The sequence below is a fragment of the Tyto alba genome, unplaced genomic scaffold, assembly GCF_018691265.1.
Source record: "Tyto alba isolate M040663 unplaced genomic scaffold, T.alba_DEE_v4.0 Super-Scaffold_41, whole genome shotgun sequence".
In the NCBI taxonomy this organism is placed as follows: Eukaryota; Metazoa; Chordata; class Aves; order Strigiformes; family Tytonidae; genus Tyto; species Tyto alba.
This window is the reverse complement of record NW_024881317.1, coordinates 23,425,410-23,446,784: the sequence shown is the minus strand read 5'-3', so window position 1 is coordinate 23,446,784 and position 21,375 is coordinate 23,425,410. Positions and strand designations below refer to the sequence as shown.

General features: G+C 54.0%; 1 protein-coding gene across 3 annotated transcripts in view; it reads right to left on the bottom strand.

Annotated features, from left to right (window-relative positions):
* The window catches only part of ZNF609 (zinc finger protein 609), a 73,305-nt gene that overhangs the window by 42,276 nt on the left and 9,654 nt on the right, over positions 1–21,375 (bottom strand). For 2 of the 3 annotated variants that reach the window (XM_042804037.1, XM_042804039.1), the window contains exon 2: positions 15,347–16,211. In XM_042804037.1, the coding sequence (XP_042659971.1) occupies positions 15,347–16,093 (747 nt within the window). In that variant the 5' untranslated portion in view covers positions 16,094–16,211. Of the gene's footprint in view, positions 1–5,025; positions 5,084–15,346; positions 16,212–21,375 lie in introns of those variants that run through there. The other variant, XM_042804040.1, reaches the window with a different exon arrangement.

Here is a 21,375-nt window from a genome sequence, read left to right as displayed (position 1 = left end):
CCCCACTCCCCATAACCCCGGGCAGGAGCCAGCGTGGCTCCTGGCCAGCACAGATACGTTCGGCCATCCTGGGACTTCGAGGAGCTCTGCAGGCAGAGCCACCAAGCCCGATGGTGCTTTCCAGAGTTCCTGTTTCCAGAGCCAAAAGAAGTCCCCAGGAAGGAACATACTGTCCCACCAATATGACCTCCTCCAAGTTAGTATCAAAACTGTTTATGGGGTCCAGGCTATGGGTCATGACTAATTCTCTGCTCACCAGCAGTAGTGTCAATGCCCTGGTTGCACTCACCTTTCGCTCCTGCTTCCTCCAAAGCCGGTCTTACATGAACTCGAGCAGCAGCATGTTTAAGGCCTGGCTTTGCATATTACTCAACGGGACATGACAGCCACCAATATTCTCACCAGGAAAGTCCCACCTACAAAACATGAAGCCTATGGCTTAACAGGGTATGCAAGCCACCAACCAAGAGGTTCAAAAGAAAGACCTCCTACAAGCATGCTCTCCTTCGCAGGGCCTTAGGAGTTGTCTGTATTCAGTTAATTGTGAATTCACTGAGCTGACCCAATCCAACCACCCCGGGGTCCTTCAGGACAGGCACAGTATAGCCCAAAGCCAGGATTGGATCCCATGCAAGCTAGGAGGGTACATTAAGCTTCCTCAAGCAGTTCTAACTCTGCCCCCTATGAAGCAGATGGCATCAAAAACATATTTTGCTTCATGGCCACGCAACTTTGGAGAACACATGCCGTGTATACCTACGGGTCTCATCAACGAAGAAGTGTAGCTCCTTTTCACTGCACAAGTTGTCAAACAAAGTCACAGCATACGGACGTGTGATTTTTAGTGAAAACACTGCCAGAAGGAGCATGACGAAGGGGGCAGAGTTAAGGCTGCTGCGCTCAGCTTAGCTCTGCATTTCCCAGGTGCCAAGCGCCAAACAGTCAACTCCAATGCTGCACCAACCTACTTTTCAGATGGCTCTTCATACAATACCTTAAAGGTCATCCCTATCATGTTGTCACCATTGCATCCTCAACACCTAAAGCTATGCCAGCTATCAGGCTCGTTACGTCAGCTTGTCGCAGGTTCAGATGTCATCCTGAAGGAGCAAAAGCAATTCATTTTGCAGGGAGGAAGACGGATGCATGCATCAGCAAGTCCCAGACTGTTCCCATCGGCCCAACCACGTGCACGCAGATCCCTCCTCTCAAGAATTCAGTCACCTCAACCAGTTTCCTGCAACTTCCCTGACTGCTATTAGATCACCTCACACAGCACGTGACAAACACTCCTGCAGAGAATTTATAGTCCTATAACCCCCAGCAGGAATGACCAGCTGGAGTATTTGGGGGCTTCCTAGGGTTGTTCATTGTGCTCACCCACAAATTGCTTACAAAAGAAAGTCTCGAGAGTGGTACTTAGTCTCAAGCAAAGATTATTTTTGGCAGCTTTATCAGAACAGCTCTCACTCCCTTAACCTCTTCTGGGATGAAAGCACATTTAAGAAAACAGTCCAGATGTTGGAATATCAGTAAAACAAAAAGCAATGGTACATCATAGTCTTGAAGAGCCCTTTACAAATAAACACAACTTGGGGGGGGGGTTTATGCCCAGCAGCACAAGGCCAACACGCATAAACCAAAACAACATGCTAACCTTGCCTGGAATCAGAAAATGCATGCTAGTTTGGGTTACCCATCTGCAGCACACACACGTGAGAACCGCTCCTGCAGCTCTCCTTCCCCTTAAATGGTCAAGCTACTCACACCACGCAATGGATTTTTAGATTTTTAATCAATTCTTCCAAAATAACAGTTTGCAGAAGGAGTTACAACTGAGCCAAGCCCCAAAAATGAGAAACTTGAGCTGAGAAAATGTTATGGGAAACTCACCCCCAGCTCTAAGCGAGGGTTTGGAGAGCCAAGATTAATCTCTCATCACAGCAACAGGTTTGTCCAAGCAAGGAGACACTCGTCATGCATGCTTCAGTTGGAACCTGGAAATGATTCACGAGGGCTTTGAACCTCACAGCAGCATTTCTCACTCCCAACAGCATTTACCACTACCAGCAGCAACTTAGCACCATAGAATGGTTTGGGTTGAAAGGGACCTTCTTCAAAGACCATCTAGTCCAACCCCCTGCCATGGGCAGAGACATCATTCACTAGAACAGGTTGCTCAAAGTCCTGTCCAACCTGCCCTTGAACATATCCTATCGTGGCGCATCCACAACCTCTCTGGGAAACCTCTTCCAGTGTCTCACCACCCTCATCATAAAAACAGTTCTTCCTTATTTCCTCTATCTATCCTCTTTCGGTTTGAAGCCACTGCCCCTTGTCCTGTCACTACAGACCCCATAAAAAGTCCCTCTCCATCTCTCTTACAAGCCCCCTTCATATATTGAAAAGCCACAGTAAGGTCTCCCCAGCGCCTCTCCAACTGAACAACTCCAGCTCTCTCAGCCTTTCTCCATAGCAGAGGTGTCTCAGCTCTCAGATCATTTTCACAGCCCTCCTCTGGATCTGTTCTAACAGGTCCATGTCCTTCTTGCACTGGGGACCTCGGAGCTGAGCACAGTACTCCATGTGAGGTCTCATGAGAGTGGAGTTGAGGGAGAACATCACCTCCCTCAACCTGCTGGCCACACTTCTTTGGATGCAGCCCAGGATATAGTTGGCTTTCTCGGCTGCAAGCACACATTGCTGGGTCACATCCAATCTGTCACCCACCAGTATCCTCAGGTCTTTCTCTGCAGGGCTGTTCTCAATCCATTCATCCCCCAGTCTGTACTGACAGTGGGGATTGCCCCAACCTGGGTGCAGGACCTCACACTTGGCCTTGCTGAATTTCATGATGTTCACACAGGCCTGCTCCTCAAGCCTGACAAGGTCAACTTCTTGAAGAAATCCAATTGTATCACACTACTGCCCCAATCTGCAAAGCCACTATTACTATAAATTAAGCAACCTTCTCCCAAGCCACAACGGCCATCTCCAGCAAGCCTGGGATGACTTTCATCAACGGCTCCCAGAGGACTCTGCCTCATTTCCTGCTGACAGCAAGTCTCCAGCACACTGAACAAGGCTTATTTTCTCCTTCCTCTCACCCAGTCTTGGGGGGCAGGAACTCTAATGTGATCCCATTAAACGGGCCAGAAGAAACCCAACCCACTCAAGCCTTGGTCCCATCTTTGCCCTTTCCATTCATCGGCAATCTCAACATGAAGCACGGCTGTCAGAAGATTTCTTGGGTTTCCTTAAGTTCTTCTGCCAAGTTCTGATTAAAATCCTCTTAAGTGGTTTCCTCTTTATTTGGTTTCCTAGAACTGAGGAGCAAAGAGGACCTGAGAGTGGCACCAAGTGTCGGAGCTAATAGCCACCAACAGAGCCAGGCCATCTGAGTCTCCCATACCAACTCATTAGGATCAATGGGAAATTGAAAGCAATTCTCTCCCTGTCTCCCATATCAGAACATCAGGTCCCACAGGGGACTGGTTTTAATGGCCTTGCTCACTGGAGGGAGGCTGGAGTCGCACAGTCTACATGGCTGCTGAGGCACCTCTCCCCAGGCACTGCTTTAGTGCCACATTTGAAACAGGCTGACCAGGGAGGATGGCTCCCAGAGGCTTTTGGGCAAGGCACAATAGTGGAGCAGCGGGTAAGGAACAAAGCACAGCTCCATAACAGGTCCCCACGCCCAGAAATGTCCAATTTATCAAAACCCTGGTCCCCCACCCCAACTTGACATGCTCCCTTTTATGACAGTGGCTTCCAAAGAGGAGCCAACCTCTCATCACAGGGCTCCTTGCGCTACCGGCTTGGGATCTGTACCAAATTGGACCCCCCCGCCTTGCCCAGAAAATCTGGCTGCTTCAGTGGCCCGGAGGATGAAACCACTGGTTTCTTCCCCAGAAACAACAGGCACCTGCAAGTCTGGTTGCTCTTGTTCCTGCGGCCAACAGCTGGAGACCATCGGCACACCACAAAGATGCGGTGCATCTCACCCATCCTCTTCTTCCAGCCAAGAGTGGCCAAGGAGAGCCCCTTCCCTGCAGGAAAGTGGATGCACGTGACCCCAAGGCTCAAGCATGCTGGGAGCATTGGATATGGAGGTGGTGCAACGGGAACCCCAAAACAGCCTCCATTCACAGAAGAAAAACCAGAACTGGATCTGCCACTGCCCTCTCCACCATGCCTTCTGCCTTTGAAGGGCCCCACAGAGGGAGGTGCTCCTGTCAGGAGCCAAGGCACTACTGTTGATTACACAGTCTGGAAATCCCAAGTTTTCCATTTTTTAATGCCATGCACCTCCTCACGTCCCTGAGGGAACAGGTAAATGCTGAACCTACTTACAGAGACCATGCAGACATGACACAAGCTGGTCCGAGCTACCATTAAGTTATCTCCCACGGAGAATACCAACAGCTCCTGTTTTCTCGGTCTGCAAGATGGAACAGAGAGGAGCACAGGCTGTGAGGCCCTCAGAAGCAGGGGCTTTTCCTGGGACATGGCTCCTCCACAAGCAAACCAGGCAGCGATCCAGCAAAACCATGGCACATTCGGTCACCCTTATGCCACAGGGTGGTTTCACGTGCAGCCTTTGCTTTTTTTACGCAAGATCCAGTCCCTATGCAGCATGGCCTGAAAGCTGAACCACTCGCCTTCCCCACTAGCAATGGGCTTTAACTCTTCCCCCTGATCAGGGCGGCTAAGAAATGCTCTGCTCACGGCCATAGGTTTTCTACCAAAAGGCTGGTTTCCTTCAAAGGGACATTCAAAGCTCAGTCCCTCCAGCTCCCTTCACCCTGTATACAAAGCAGAGTATTAATAGCCAGCCTGGAAGACCATAAAACACTAAATACCTAAAGAGTTCCTGTACCTTGAAATGTTAATGCTAAGCAAAAAAAAGAAACCTTCCTGTTAGCAAACCGCTCGGCTCTGTGATATATATACACAGTTGCCTTCCTCCCCTCCAAGCCACAGAACAGCAAACCACTCGAAACCCTAAAATGTCTCTCTACTTACAAGGCATCCTATAGATCTGCTCGTCTCCCCAACACCCGGATGGGAGAGGCTTTGCCAGCTCTTCTTGATGACTTAGTTACCACCTCAAAGGGCTGACTGTCGCCCAGCCATCCTCCCCTTACAGGATCCTTTTCAGCCTTCGAAAGCGATGTCCCGCGGCCCCCAAGCATGCATGGCCCAGCCCCAGCTCTTTCCTGTTCTTCCAAGGCTCCCTTCCCCACTCCATTGCTGGAGCTCAGCTCCAGCACTGATGTTCCCCCTTCTCTCCCATGGCTTTCCTCTTTTCTGCTTACGAAGGACTCTTCTTGCCTATGCCGTGGCAGGTCAAGGGGACGCGGGAATGGAGACCTGGGGCTGTGTGTCCTCCCGGGGAGGGTGGGTCGGGATCCCAAGCTGGCAGGGCAGCACCAGCTGGAAATACTCGCTTGGAGCTGGTATAGTCACATCAGCCGCAGCTCTGGGCAGGCGCCATGCTCGGCGTAGGACCACGAGGTCATTCCAGCCCCTTCGCCACACCGCACCGGTGATACGGCATCCCGGCACTGACACCAGTACCACTTAATTTTGGGATGCCCTTCCCAAAAAAGGGAACAAGCCCCTCTGGACAACACACCTCATGTCTCCACTCATTGCCACCCACGGATGAGCTACCAGGAGGATGCCGCTCTCCCTTTTCCAGCCCAGCCAGCGACAGACTTGAACCCAGGACCATGCCCCGGCTCCGGGGTCCTCTCGTGAGGGCTGAGCCTGAGGGCAGTGGCCACCAGCCATATGGTATGTGGCTCGCTCCAGAACAAGCCACGTCCATCTGTTAAACAGATCAGCAGAGCCATTCCCAGTGCAGGAGGCAGCGTACCTGCATCCCAACAACCGGAGGGAAGGATGGGGGGGACAAGCGGGGGGGGTCTGGGAACTGTGTTCATTTGCATAGCACCAGGGGGGGAAAAAAAAAAAAAAAAAATCACAACACTGCATTTACATAGCTAATTGGGGGAGCGAGTGAGCTTCCCGGAATGAAATTAGTTTCTGGCTTGGATTAAAAAAAAAAAAAAAAAAAAAAAAAAAAAAAAAAAAGCAACAAAAAAACCCCTAACACACACACCACCACAAGCACAGGATTTGTAGCCTTCTCCACCCGGAGCACGTCAGGTGCTCTCCCCAGCAAAGTCCGTGTTTGTGCCTAACAGGGAAGCGTCCGATCTGTGCGGAGGGTGTGGGAAACCGAGGCACAGAGGCTCCAGTGTTTGCATCAAGATAGGGCAGCCAAGAACCCCGGCGGGTCCCCCAGCTCCCTTGGCTGAATGAAAAGTGCTTTTGAGTTGTATCACATCCCATCCCCTTGATGGGACATAAAATGCGGCGACCTCCATGTCGCAACCAGAATTAAAGCTTAAGCCTGCAAAGCAGGCATGCCCTCTGCATTATTCATCACAACACGCTTCAAGAGACCCCAAGTGAACAAGGGCCAGGCAATATTTTAAAATAAATCTAGACACTTACTGAGTTTTAAACCAATTTCAGTGTCAAGCACAGGGGAAACATCAGCAGATATGAGCAAGTGCCATTACCACACCATATAAAAGCTTTGTGGTTAACATCTTCCTGCAAAGGGATTTATCCTGTCCGCAGCGCTGGGATGGAGCCGGCGCTGTTCAACCGGGCAGGGGCAAGGCTGGGGCATGGGAGGAGGCAAGGCGGATGGCACAGGCACCACGTGCCCTCCTGGGCTGAGCAGTGCTGGCCAAAGTCACCGTGAGCCCTTCAAGAGGCTGGCGGCCGGGCAGAGCCCCTGCCTCCTTACAGCCCAGCATCATCCCAGCAAAGCCCCCGTCTCCAGCCCCAGGCAGCACCACCACCGCCCGCGATCCCGTCCGTCCCAGCGGCACGGCGTGCCCACTCGCCCGCCCATGCCAGCCTGCAACCTGAGCTCACCCTAGAAAACCCCGAGCGCATTTATTTACATCAGATCAGTTCCCTGATCTGGTCCGTGGGCAGGAATGAGTAACAGGGACAGGAATATCTCCAGCAGATGTTGTCACCAAATACAACATATCGTCAGGCTGCTGGTAGCTTTAAATCATTTTGGAGCCTGGCGATTTCTTTCCAGCCCTCGGCTGCTCTCTCCAGCTCTCCAACTCTAGCTGCTGGCTCAACATCCACGAGACCTGGGGTGGCTTTTCTCCTGCAGCCCAGTGAGGACTCAAGCTCCAGGCGCTGATCACCACGAGGTAGGAACATCACAAGAAGTCACCCAAAAAAGTCCATTGCAATCACTAGCTGCCTTTTAATCCCGCATAGGGCTGCTGCCTGCCATCAGCTCTGAATGCCGGGGCACCCTCTCGCCCAGCACATCTCCGAGGTTGCCTGCACACAAGGACTCCCAGGGAAGACAGAATTCACAGCTCCAGCCCAAAGCATCCTCAAGAGCAGCGGCAGAGCAATGCAGCGCCGTGTCTGCATGGCAAAGATCGGGAAAGCAGTGGCGCAGAAGACGCCGTGTCTGCAGAAAACAGGGAAAAGGCAGCGAAATCCCCAACAAGCCAGGCTTCAAAAGCAGAGGAAGGGAAAAGCAGGCAGCACTTTGCTCCACAGCCCTTTCCAGCAGCCTCTCCGGCTGCAGGGTGGAGGAGCAGCTTTGCTCATTAGCAGGTTATTCCTGGCACACTCCCCCCACATCAGCTCCCCGGCAGGGCCGCAGGAGCAGCTCGCCGGGGTTTTGAAGCCTTTGGGGTCGCACGGCGCTCGAGACGCGCAAATCTTCCTTTAAAGAAATCTCACTCAGGCAGATAAATGGTGCTGGGGAACTGGGGTCATTAGGCTAATAAGCAGCCACCGCCAGCCTGGAAGCAAAGCAACAAACACCAGAGAGTCTACCCGAGGCGGTTAGCCTCAAAATCTGACCCATCTCAAGTAGTTACCGTCTCCATCGGAGGAGAAATCGGGTCCATGAATCAGCAGGATCAATCACCCGCCGGCCTTTTCATCAAAATCTCTAATCAAAGCATCAGGGGAGCGGATTTGCAGCTCGCTCGTGCCAAGGAAGCAGTGCACGGACCCCGTCGAGAAGGAGACGTCCCCCCTCTGCCAGCTCCCTCGTTAGCGCATTGTCATTCTGCTCTCACGCTTCAGAAACGGGGAGATGTTTTCTCCGCTTTCCCAGCGCGGCTGTTTCCTACCACCACGTCCTTGACGGGGAGCCGCAGGTCCTGCTTCCCACTCCGCCAGAGACGGGGCTGCTTTTCAGCAAGACGACCTATTAAACGGGATACAGCAGTGCCAATGGGTCGGGCATCAAAGCTAACACACCCCTTAACTAGTCCTTCCTAACACTGCCAGCCAGGAAAGCAAATAGGGAGAGATGCAATTTTTCCTTTATAAAACCTTCAGAGGTGGGATCAGCTGAAACTCCCAGCCTGCTACATCTAGCGGTTATAAAAAAAAAAAAAAAAAAAAAAAAAAGCAAAAAAAAAAAAAAAGCCCACATATAAATAACCTCTCAGCAGGAGCCAAAACTCAAAGACTAACCCCATGGTTTTAAGTGAACGAGGCCAATTTCCTCCTTTGTAGCTCTTGACACATGTTGGCTGCGTGCCCCCTTCTTGCCTTGTTCCTAGAGCAGAAGGCTCCGGGCGGCGGGTCCGGGGACGATAAGGAAACGAGTGGTGTAATTCCCAAGGCCTCCCAACACAGGCCTGTCAGCAGCTCTGGAGGCGGCCGATTCCAGCGTGGCTGGAGAAGAGAAACCACGGCGAGAGGAGCAGGCAAGAGCCGGCAGCTGCCTACAACCCCCCCCGCCCCACTCCCTTGAGCTGCCGATGCCGCTCCGGCTGCCATTCCCCGGGAAGAGCAGAGCCCTGCAGGGCGAGGGGTGGGAAACAGCACCGGGATGGCAAGAAAATGGCTTCTGCCCCGGGTTTCCAGTACAAGCGGGTCCCTACCCCAAGTTCCAGGCTTTCCGCGTGCTCTAAAAATTTCTGGGGAAAACAAAGTACAAGGTTAACACCAGCTCTGAAGGGATGGATAGAGCGAGGTTTGGAGGGGCTATCAAGCAAAAAATGTTTTCAGAACGCCTCTATCGGGAGTTTCTCTGCCCAAACTCAGGCTCCAAGACAAGGAAACTCATGCTGGGCACTGCCCATCACATCTGGGTCAAAATCACAAGCAAGTCTCTGAAACATGAGGCTGGGACCAGCCCACAACGCCCCATCCTGGCTTTGTCCCACATCAAGCAACTCTGCTTCCCAAACCACCATCTCAAATGCAGAGGAGCCCTCTTCATCCTCACCCTTGACGGGGATCCCCGGTTGGAGCAGCTCAGGTTTTGCCAGGTCCTTGCATCAAATGCCTTGCTGCGCTGCTGTACCGGTGCCACCATCAGCTAGCAAAGAAGAAGACGAGCACCAGGGGACAGCAAGAAGCTGGCGATGGCTGGGATACTGCCACAGAAGGGGCCACAACAGCTCTGGAGCCCTTTACACCCCCAGCAGGATGCTGTAAAGCAGCAGCACAGGATTAGCAGCCACATCTCCCGGATTAGTGGCCACATGCAAAGAGCTGCCCCCATGATCAGGTTGGGGCCAAGCCCACAGTGGTCTCCAGGCTATACACAGAGCACCACTCTCTCTTTGAGGTACAAAGCTGGAAGCAAATGTAATAACCAACATACAAAATGTCCCTAAGAGAGTCTACAGCCATTTCTTGTTGGGCTTGGGCCTAGCAAAGCCCATCTCTCTGATCTCACCTCTTCAAGCTACAATCATCCAAGCACCCCTTCAGCCCAACCCTCGCCACTCGATCCACCCCCAAACCTCATCCCTCCCACCAAAAATGGCCAAAGAAAAAGGGCAACCGTGCTTTGAATCCACATAAAGAATTAATGGGTGGGGGACGCCTAACACCTGGGGGGGTCATCCCACATGTCAGTCAGGCTGGGACGGGCACAATTGTAGGAACAGTGCTAAAGTCACCATGCACGTCTGCCTTTATTGGATTTAGGGGAGGAAGGTCTGCACAGATGACAACAAAGCCACATTGCAAACTACCAGACAAGACAGTGGTAGCAGGGAGAGTTAGATTACGTATTTCGGGGGAATATTTCTTTTTTGGCAGCTGCCACCAGCGTGGCACAGCCACCCCACTTCTCCCAGTGCCATCTGAGCTCCCAGTCACTGCTCCAGCACCACCTCCAATGCCACACTGTCCTCCCACAGATCCAGAACTGTATTTTCACACCAGCTTTGGGGCCTGTCCACTGCCGTGTCTCCCACCTTACAAAGCCTCCTCACCACTGGGCCACCTGTAGTAAGGGATCTCTGCTCAGAGGAACGCGCGGGGCATAACCACACTGTGTTCGGGGCGGGGAGAATTCAGGGAAAAAAATACACTGGTGGCTTCTACCCTCTCTCCCGCAGAGGGACACGACCAAACGCACCCTCCTTACTGCCCAAAACCGCAGCACACGTGACCCAGAGAGGCTTTTCAGAATTGCCGAGTCTCCAGTGGCTTCTGTTTGCCTTTCCCTTGTTTGCAGCAGCATCGCATCTGGACGCTAGTCAGAAAAGCAGGGGATAAAAAAAAAAAAAAAAAAAAAAAAACAACAAAAAAACCCGCCCTCCTCCTGCTGAACAAACCTCTCAATCAAAACAAAGCCGGAGTGGCAGCCAAGAGCTGGGAGGCTCTTTTGTTTAATGCTTAACATCCCCCGGCCAGGCCGGTCTGCCCCAGCACGCTGAGGCGCGGGGTGCAGGGGCGATGGCACGGGCAGCGAGCCGGAGCGGAGAGCCGGCCAGCCAGCGCCCTCCACCCCGGCGAACACAGCGCGGGGCCAGCTCGGCCACCCGAAAGCAGCCGGTGGGGCAGGCGGCAAAAACAGGCTTCCCAAGCCTGGCCGGCGCCTCTCCCCCGTGCACGGCCATTTTGCCGAGCGTGGCTGCTCGCCGAGAGCAGCCGTTCCCTCCTGAAAATCGGTGCCCCCCCCCCCCCCCAAACCAAACCAAACCCCAGCTCAGCTCCGGCCATCCCCCCGTGACCCACGGGGTCAGATCTCGTTGCCGGTCCACGCACCCTGGGCATGGGTGCAACAGCACAGGCTTATTTCTCTTCCTGCTGCAAGAAGTATTAAGCTCTCATTCCCATCCCCTCAGATATCTTCCGGGGCTCGAGCAGCACAGGCTGGTGCAAGGAGCTGCCCACAGCCCCAGGCAAACCCACACTAGGTGCTCAGCTCACCCCAGAGACCCCGAAAGGTCTCAGCAGGGTTATTGCCACCGGGTTTCAACGTCATCAGCCCCATCCCTGGCAAAGTTATTGCTCGTGTCCCAACACCCCGATGGCAGCAGGTTTGAGGAGGGTACGTAACAAGGCAGGGCATGCCGCGACAGGAGGCTGGCTACAGCCAAGACACGCACCTAGGAAAAGGGCATTTGGGATATTTGGCTCCTGAGGCTTCATCCCGGGAAGCAGCAACCAGAGGAGCTATGGGGTCACAGTGGCAAAACATGTCCCATCGAGCCCGTGGGTCATGTCCACAGGCTCTGTCGCTGCGATGTCAGACAGGGGTAAAAGAGTGATGTCGCCCAGGAACACCACACCAGCTTGAGCACCCACTGACATGAAAGGGTGTCTGGAAAAAGCAAAAGCTCTGTTCCTACATCCAGCAAGGACTGGAGGGCTGCAAGACCCTACAGTGAGATATTTAAAGAGCACAAAAGCAGAAGGAGGGGCAAACGGTGAGCTGACTGTGGCACTGAAGCACCTCGTCAAGGAAAAATACTCGCTACTAAAGTGCTCTTTCATCCAGTCAAGGAGATGCAACAAAACCTCCTGGCTGGAGGCTGACTGCTCAGCGTGCATGTATGTACAGGGAGGTCATTTACACCGGGCTGCAGTCCAGCCGGTGCAGGCAGAGACTGTCTCTCTTTCTTCATCCCCAGATGGAGACCAGCCTCCCTGCCCGAAACGGAAGCGGGAACAGAACAGGGTTAAGCAGAGGACAAGCTGCTGGAGACCAAAGGTTGGGCTGAGTCACGTTGTGGCTGTTCCTGTTTCAGTCTGAGCAAGTTTCTCGCTTCCCAGGCAGACTTTGTCCCCAGGCCTGCAGGAACTCGTCTCCTTCATCCCCCTGATGCACTCCCCAGAGGAGCTGCCCTCCCACAGCCAGCATGTACCTCTGCTCTTTGCTTGTCCTTCAGATTCCACATGTCATTTTGGGGGCATCTCTGCAGCTTTCAGGAGACAGGAAAAGCCCAATGCCACTGCTCACCTCCATCCTCCACCCTTCCTCAGGCTTTTCCTCAAGCCATAAAACTGCTTTCCCACCCCTCGCCATGCAGGCACCTTTCTTTTCTTGGCCCACAGCATTCCCGACCCGAAGGAAGCCATCTAGCTGCCCCCCAGGAGGCTGATGAAACACAGCCAATGTTTCCTCCCGAGCGCAAATGCGACATGTTTTCCTGCAGACCCAGACCTTAAATCACTTCTCAAAGCAGGGCTGAGCCTTCATCGATGTGGTTGTATCTGAAACTGCACAAGTAAAATGGCAGAACCATCCTTAGGGGCTATCTGCACGGAGATGATATAATGGTTTAGGTTGGAAGGCACCTTAAAGATCATCTCGTTCCACTCCCCTGCCATGGGCAGGGACACCTTCCACCAGACCAGGGTGCTCAAAGTCCCGTCCAACCCGGCCTTGAACCCTTCCAGCCATAATGTCTCTGAACAACTCATTCCAGTGTCTCACAAACCTCATCTTAAAATATTTCTTCCTTATGGCCAGTCTAAATCTACTCTCAGTTTAAAGCCATTGCCCCTCGTCCTGTCACTGCAGGCCCTGGTAAAATGTCTCTCTCCATTTGTCTTATAAGCCCCCTTTAAACATTGAAATGTTGCCATAAGATCTCCCCGGAGCCTTCTCTTCTCCAGGCTGAACAATCCCAACTCCCTCAGCCTCTTTCCACAGCAGAGGTGCTCCAGCCCTCAGACCATTTTCATGGCCATTCATCAGACCCATTCTAACAGGTCCATGTCCTTCTTGTGCTGGGGATTCCAGAACTGGATGCAGTGCTCCTGGGGTGGTCTCACCAGAGGCAAGGAGAGGAGCAGCACCACCTCCCCTAGACCTCCTGGCCATCCTTCTTTTTATGCAGCCCAGGATACAATCAGCTTCCTGGGCTGCAAGCACACAGTGCCAGCTGATGTCCAATCTGTCACCCACCAGTGTCCCCGGGTCTTTCTCTGCAGGGCTGCCCTCAACGCGTTCACCCCCCAGTTTGTACTGACAGTGGGGACTGCCCCAACCCGGGTGCAAGACCTTGCACGTTGAGCTTCATTTGGTTCACATGGGGCCCAGTCCTCCAGCCTGTCAAGGTCCCCAATGTTTGGTCCCTGTCTTCATAATCCCCACCTCACTTTGGCATTTCTACCTACAGAGGGTTTCCGCAGCTGCATCAGTGAAAGAAATAAATCTTTAATAGTAAAAACACAGGAAAAGCCATACAGGGTACGACCAAAGGTCCAACCAGTTCCCGTGCTGGCTTTGACAGCGGCCAGCAGCAGATGGCTATGAAGGAACATAACAGCCAAACATGTTGAGATATTTCCCAAACCACTTCCCAAGCTCCATCCGTTCTTGGGCTTTTCCCAAGCCATTGTACACCCTCACAATGGGTTCCTCCTCCACAAACCCACCCAGGTGCCCCAGAGCATTGGTGAACTTTCAGCATCCACAGTTTTTTGCAGCAGTATTCAAGTCCATCATTGGAAAGACTATCTGCTCCTCTTCCTGGCTTCATTCACTCTGCTGCCAGAAAAGACAAAGAAACAATATGTTGTCTCCACACCACCCCGTAATTTTACAAGCTTCAGTCACCTGCTCCAGGAGTCTTCCTCTTGAGTGGAGGAAGCACCAACCTACTTAACAGCTCTTCTCTCAGAGCCATCCCATGGCCAACTATCCCCACCACCATTCTCTCCACATATGCTCTATCTTTTTGTGGATGGAAAAAGTAAAAAAAAAAAAATATCTCCAACATCTCACTGGTCTCAGCAACCCTCCCAAATCCACTGAGCACTCCCCACCCATCCTTTCCTGATGCCCAGCACCACTATCCCCACACCAAAGCAGAAACCCTCCCAGGGAGCCGCTGGCCGCAAACACAGCAACGCACACCCTGATACCCCCCCAGCCACTCTCCCGACACCCCAGCGTGTGTTGACAGCAATAGGGCTGAGTCACCCACGCACACACACTCGTGATGCTCACCCCATGCACAGCAAACGGGCACGGACCGGTGACACCACGCGTGCAGCAAACGCGGAGGAGCTTCTGCTCCAAGCATGAAGAACTCCACGCGCTCAAAGTCTTCCCCTATCCGTCCGCAGAACTCACATCAGCTGCTGCAATTACCAAGAAACAAGCTAATCGAGCTGCCGCTCCAGTGGCCATATCCAGAGCCAAGCACTCAGACGGCCATTCACCCTTTCGGCTGCGCGCCGCTGGCGGGCTTTTCTCGCCCCTGGTGACCTGGAAGAGCAGCTTCTCCGGCTCAGCATCACTGCTGCATGTTAGTGAGGGAGTGACATGTAAAAAAAAAATCACCCACAGCAACCCATCGGCCCAAGGCTGATCGTCACCACAAGTGAGACAAAGCCCACGTATCAACAGCAGACCAAGAAACGAGGCGGTAACTCCTGTCAACCCTGCACCTTGTGCTTGCCTGAGCACCCACACAGATCCCACATTTACTAACACGTTAAAGTCTCCTTCTCTGCATATGATGCAACCAGAGAGAAATAAATTCCTCTGGGAGCTGCAGGGAGCTTTGACACACAAGGTGAACCCACCGGGAAGCAGAGCACAGCAGCCAACAGATACTGCCCTATCCTGTTGGGAGGTGGAGTGGGCACAGGACCAGGACATCACCTTCACCGCCAGCCCAGGCTCCTCCCGCAGAGTGACAGGAACCAGAGAAGCTTGGACCCACTTGGCAGAGTTGTATCACCGAAGAAACCAAATCCCTGAGGGTACGGCAGGACGGTACTCTGATGCACAGGGACGGTAGGCAGTTTGCTGGTGGACAGTTCCCAGAAGCCAGGCACGGCTTGACCAGTGCCCTCCCATCACCGTGTTCAGACCCCGGCACATCACACGGTGAAACCGCCTTCATGCCAGAGCCAGGAGGCACCAGCCATACATCAGTGCTGACCCCCAACAGTGTAAGACACAAGGTCCCGCTGTACGTTCCCGCTCCCTCACCACCCGCAGCAGCACATGCCAGCACAGGAGCTGCTACCAGAGCCTCCCACACCCCAACACCCTTCTTACCTTCTCCGACTTCACCTTTTTCAGCTGCCGACACTCACTTTCCCCGTCCTCCAGCTCCGACTTAACTCCCAAGGGATTGAGCGCAGCTCCCGTGTCAATAGCTATACTCCCAAGCTGCTCGGCAGCAGCAGGCTCTGTCCCCTGGCCCCCATCATACTGTCCCACCCTCACTGCCAGGGCCAGGGGCTGCAGTACGCTGGGCTCCTTCTCCGCCGCAGCCCCCGCACCCTCACTCCTTTCCTTCTTGCTTTTGGATGAGCCGCTCTCCTTCTCCTTCTTGGAGCCGGCCACACTGCGAGATGCCTTGGCCGATTTCTCCGAGCCCTTCGGGGTGACGGCAGGCACCAAGCCGCCCGAGTTCGCGCCGTCCCCAGAGCGTCCTTGAGTCTCCTTCTTGCCACCAGCTCCCTCGCTGGGAGTGAACAAGGAGGTCCCCGGGGTTGGCTTGCCACTGTCCTTAACACTCTTGCTCCTCTTCGACTTGGATTTGCCCTCCTTGCCCTGCGGGCCCGGCACCGGGCTCACAAACTTGATGTTATCCGGTAGGGTTGCCACCGCATTGGGCGCTGGGAGCCCCACCTCTTTGGAGCCTGACATTTCCAATTTCTGCTGATCCTTCTCCAAATCAGCGTCCAGGTCAATGATGAGATTCCCTACACCGATGTCCCACTCATCCCCGCTGTCATACGTCTCAACCGGGTTCGCATCGATTCCTTTCCCTCCGGAAGCTCCGCTGCTCAAGGACATCTTAGAGTTAACGGCCCCTCACGGTTCAAGGCTACTCCCTGCCTCCACGCCCTGGGGGTCACCTACGTCCTGGGAGGGCTTCCAGCAGTCGGGGTCTGCCCAGGTGACGGCATCGCTGCTGCAAGGGAGAGCAAAGAGAACAGGGTTATACACAAAGAGCCCCAGGACAGGCAGATCTGCCTTCAGCAGCAGCCACACGCGCAGGCAGGAGAGGTGCTGGGCAGGGCGAAAGCCCCCAACCTCCCAAATCCCCCATCGGCCCGACACAAGGCAGCATCCTCCTGCTGCTCCCCGCCCAGGCTGGGGGCTGCCCCTCAGCCGTCCCTGCAGCAGCAGCCATCTGGCATCGGTCCCTCGATCAATACCAGCCCTGGCAGGTCACGGCTCTCGTCTCCAACAAGACATTACTCACACGTTTCCCTGCTTGCCATTTCCCTCTGAATTATCGAGCGCTGCCCCTGGGAGGGAGGATTGATTCCTCTCCTGCTGATGCCACCCGGGAGGAGGGCTCCTCTCCGCGCCAGCCTCGCTGTGAGGGACAAGAGCCACTCGCCAGGGAAGTTGAGTGCCTCAGTGGGAAATAAATCCCAAGCTTCAGAGCGCCTGTGACACTTGGGACGCGTCAGAGCGGTCGCCGAAGGCCAAATCGCAGCAGGAAGCGCAGGGTTTCCATCCTGCACCTCCAGGCAGCCCAACATGGCACCCGGCTTTCGGACGTTAAACCACCATCACCTCCAGCACGACGAGCCACGTAGCAGGCTTCAAATGATACGAAACCAAGACACAGTTGCACAGGTACCCGGTCATAACTGGAAAAGGGGGGGGGGAAAATCAGCCCCATTCACCCACACCGTGGCCGACCCCAGCTAGCCCAAAATTTCTCCTCCCGACTTCCCAGCCCCTCGCTCTCCCTGTTCTCAGACGCATTGTATGCTGCCATGTCCCCAGAGGCAGCAACGGGGGGGAGGAAAACAAAACAAAACAAAAAAAAAAAAAAAAAGACACCCACGCGAAACCTGAAAAAGTGCCCAAGTTGCTCACTGAGATTAGCTCATGGCAATTACACTGACGAGACATAATTAACACATGAAACTGCTTCTTCCCAGCAGCCACCCGGCCAGCTACTTGGCCCCAGCCGCCCGCTCTCCAGATCGCTTAAGAAAGCCTTGACCACCCATTCGGACAAAGCTCCTCTCCAGCAGCACTGTCCTCCCCCTTCCCGCCAAGCTCTGCGCCTGCCAGCTCCTGGTACTATTTACGAGCAGCACTTCAAAAACAGGTGACTTAAAGAAAAATGAGAAGGGAAGGGGGGGGAGGGAATAAAAAAAAAAATAAAAAAAAAAAACACACAAAACCCACACACGCACAAATTTCTTCAAACCCCAGCAGGCAGGAGCCTGGAAAGCAGCTTCATGGTGCGTTTCCAGAGATGCAAACACTGTAAAAATGCCAGGGATTCTTTCATCAGACAGGCTGCCGCAGCCAGACCATTTTCCATCTGCTCCCCACAGCATCCTCAGCTCTGTACAGCTAATAATCCGCTCTCTGACAGGTCATTACGGAGATTTTTAACCCCAGGAGCCGGGGGCTAGTGTGCGAGCTGGAAATGAAAAGCACTGACCTCTCATTTCAGCGGCAGAGAAAGTGCCGAATCAGGAGATCACTTTGTGCACTGGAGACACTAGCGGCTTCCCAAAGCCACCCTGCGTGTTCCTGTCGCCACCGCCTCTTCCTCCTGCCCCAGCACGAGCTGGGGTGTCCGGCCCGACCCCACCGACCTGCCTCTCCAGACCCTCTCTCCACACCACTGATGGGGCTGGCGATCAGCAGCGGCCACCTCGTCTCCGCACGGCGCACACCTCCCCGGCTGGCACGCGTTGCCTCCCTTTGTGCCACAGATGCGCAGCGATTCCTTTGTCCAAATGGGCAAAACTGGTAAAAAAGTGGATGAAACAGACCTTTAGCTGGTAACAGTCCCTTCCCGGCCCGAAGTTGAGGCACGCTGTCCAGCCACAACCCTGCTACACAGGGCTTGGGGACACGGCGCTGCCGGGTAGGACCAACACGCGTGAGCTACCGGGAGAGGAGGAGGCTCAGCCTCCGACTCCAAGAGCTGCCCATCCGAGGTTGGAGCACGTAGAGGGCCACGGCCTGCCCAGCTGAGAGGGACAAACAGACAAGAATCTGGCCTCGCAGTTGCAGGAAGGCAACAGACAGTCCGCAGGGTTGTATTGCGACAGGCACAGCATCACCCACTCCATGCAACGCCTCCATGACGCCAGCTTGGCTGGCTCTCAGCTTGTGCACCAGGGAACTCACCTTGCTGTTTTAAGTGTGCATATATACATGCACACACACATATACATAAATATTATTTATATATATGAAATAAGGAGAGCAGATGAGCAGGACTTTGGTCTGAAACTATGCAAACAGCAGCAGCGTTTGCCAATTCCTACCACAACAAAAGGAAGAAGGAGCCCAGAAGTCCGCTGGGTCCCCGGTGATTAGAGAGCCAGGAACAATCAAAGGGTTAGAAAACAGCAGGAGAAAAAACATTCACCCTATGGAGGAGGCATTGAGGGAGCCCGAGCTCTGCTAATGCAGAGGGAAAGGAACCGCAAACAGGACAGACAAGAACATGCTGGATTTGCAAGAGCGGATGGAAGGCACGTCAGGCTGAGTGGGGCAGGGAGCTCAAGACGTGCCACCACAGGAAGGAGGATTGGGGCAGGGATAGGCCCTTTCCAGCCCAGGGCTGCAGGACACCAATACACGACCTGGGACGGGGGGATCCCCTGAACGTCATCCACTACACATGGCTCTAAAGCATTTCCCACAGCTCAAACACCTGCGCCCTGAAACTCCCATCCCCATTCCCCATTTCTCTTCCCCAAAGATCCACTCTCACAGGCTCAACCTCTGCAGCGGGAGAAGCGTTTCAGGTCCCTCTCTGAGGGACTCCTGACCTGCCACGCTGTCTCTATTTTTGGTAGATGGGAACCCCTGGCTACCGCAGCCCATGGTCCGGAGAACGAGGTCCCCTTCCCACCACCTGGTTTGCCCAAGCTGGAGAAGCACCAGGTGCTATCCAGATCCTCCCCCGCTCTCCTGCTCGGGGGAGTAACACCGCCACAAATCACAGCATCTCAGAAAACAGACCGAGGAGATTGATTCAGCTATAAACGTGTCCTTCCCCTTACCTCCTGCCATCGCGGGATTGATCCCCGCGCAACATGAAAAGCATGTGCTCACTTGTTGGCCTGGAGACTTGCCAACAAAGCGTTTTAAGAGCAGTCCTGGAGCGCAGATCCTACAAGGAGACAGCTTTCTGCTTGGGAATGCCGCACACACACAGCACCAGACATGAATAATTCAGCTCCATTAGGTGCTGAGACCTCTACAATCCGCATCTATGGGCTGGGATGGAGCCAACCGTATTAAGAGACAAACCTGAAAGTTCACTTTTCGGAGCTGCAAACACACCTAGAGAAAGCTATTCAAACAGAATAGCTCGCCTTCAAAAAGGGAGTGAGGAAACCGCATGAGCCCCCGGCTCTTTGTGTTAAAACATGCGCAGGATGCTCAGCAGCAAACCCGCCGAGCCTGTGCCGCTCCGGCTTTCCCTACCGATTACTGGAGGCCAAGAAACCAAAGTGGGGAAGGATTGAATGCCCAAGGGTGGCGAGATGCAGGAGAAAGCTCTTTTCCTGGCAGCAGCCAGCCCACACGTAGGGAGACTGTCTCATACCCATGTGCTCCAGCCTGCAGCACTCCAGGATCAGCCTCTGGTTGCTTCCAGACATGACCGACTGCAGTTTTCACCCTGATTAACTTTCAGGAATGCCCGCAAGAAGGAGCAGCAAAGATGACACGGGGGGGGGGGGGGGTGGAATCTCCAGGACACGGCGTTTCCTCTGGCGGGGCACAAGGCAGGGGAGCAGAGGGTTTCAGCGAGATGCTTGCCCCGGCTAGGAGCGACCCTGAGGAGCAAACAGACCCCTCCGCTCCCACCCAGGGGGAGGCAAAGGCAGTGCTGGCAGCTGGGGAAAGCATCCATGGAAGGGATGCTGAGCTCCCCCCCCGCTAGCCAAGACCCAAAAGAGCTCCCCACAAGCCCCCAGTTCCACTCCATCAAGGCAGCGGCACGAGGGGCCGCAGTGCCGAGGCCCTTCCTCCCACCGCTGGCAGCCAGCCGACAGCTCTCCCCATACGCTGCCTCCGCACAAGATCCCTTTTTGTTTCCTTTTACGACTAAAGAAACTCGGGGCGGGAGGGGGGAAGGGGGGGGGGGAACACGCCTGCCTTTCCCGAGCTGCCGCGCTCGCTCCCCGCTCAGCTCCTACCATCGCATTTGTAATCCCCCAGCTGGGCTTGTTTGGGTTGGATTTTTGTTAAGTAACTCCCATGTCTTTTCTGCAGATTTCTTTTTAAGATGTTCCCCTCTCTCCCCGCCCCCTCTCTCTAGAGATGGGGGAGAAAAAAAAAAAAAAAAAAAAAAGAGGAAAAAAAGAGAAATGTTGAACGTGAGCCAGCTGGCACGCACAAGAGGAGACGGAGAAATCTGCACAAAGGAGCTTCCTCACTCACTTGCTGCTTTCAGCTCAAGAAATCACGCAGGGGAGGAGGGTTTGCTCTCCCCCATACATCAGTCAAGCTGTAGCAGACAAAGGAGATTTACCATGACACCCTCCAGAACTGCCACCCAACAGGGGCAGGATCCCTCAATCGCTTTCACCCGGCGGGAGTCCGAGCTGTTGCAAAACACACCGAAGCGCAGGACTTCAAAACAAGCTGTTCAATGTGGAATTAAGCAAGATTTTGAATGGAGGAGCTGTGCTCCCGCCTCCTTGCTCACACAAGGCGCTGGGAGAACTTCGGTGGCTCTTGGTGCTGAGCGGGATGGCGCCGGCAAGCTGCCAGGAGGGAGAAGGCTGAACCCAATTTGAATAAAATGGAGCCACCCTTCTTTTTTTAATATGGAGGTGCACCCCGCCAAGACTACATCTTCCAGCATGCACTGCAGCCGGAGCACCCAGCGAGACGTCGAGAAACTTATGCCGGGACTCCAAGTTTCCATAGGCTGAGCCTTGACACTGGAGATGAACCTGACACAGGGCAGCACTGGAGTCATGAGTCATTTGTTGGCATTCTTGAGAAAAGCCTGAAATATTTCAGTCCAGGCATTACAAAAGCAGGACAGATGAGGTCACTGGAAGAGGCTGGAGGTGGAGGAAGATGGTGAGCAAAAACCTTTCTGGTGTAGGGGTGGCCAGGCAATC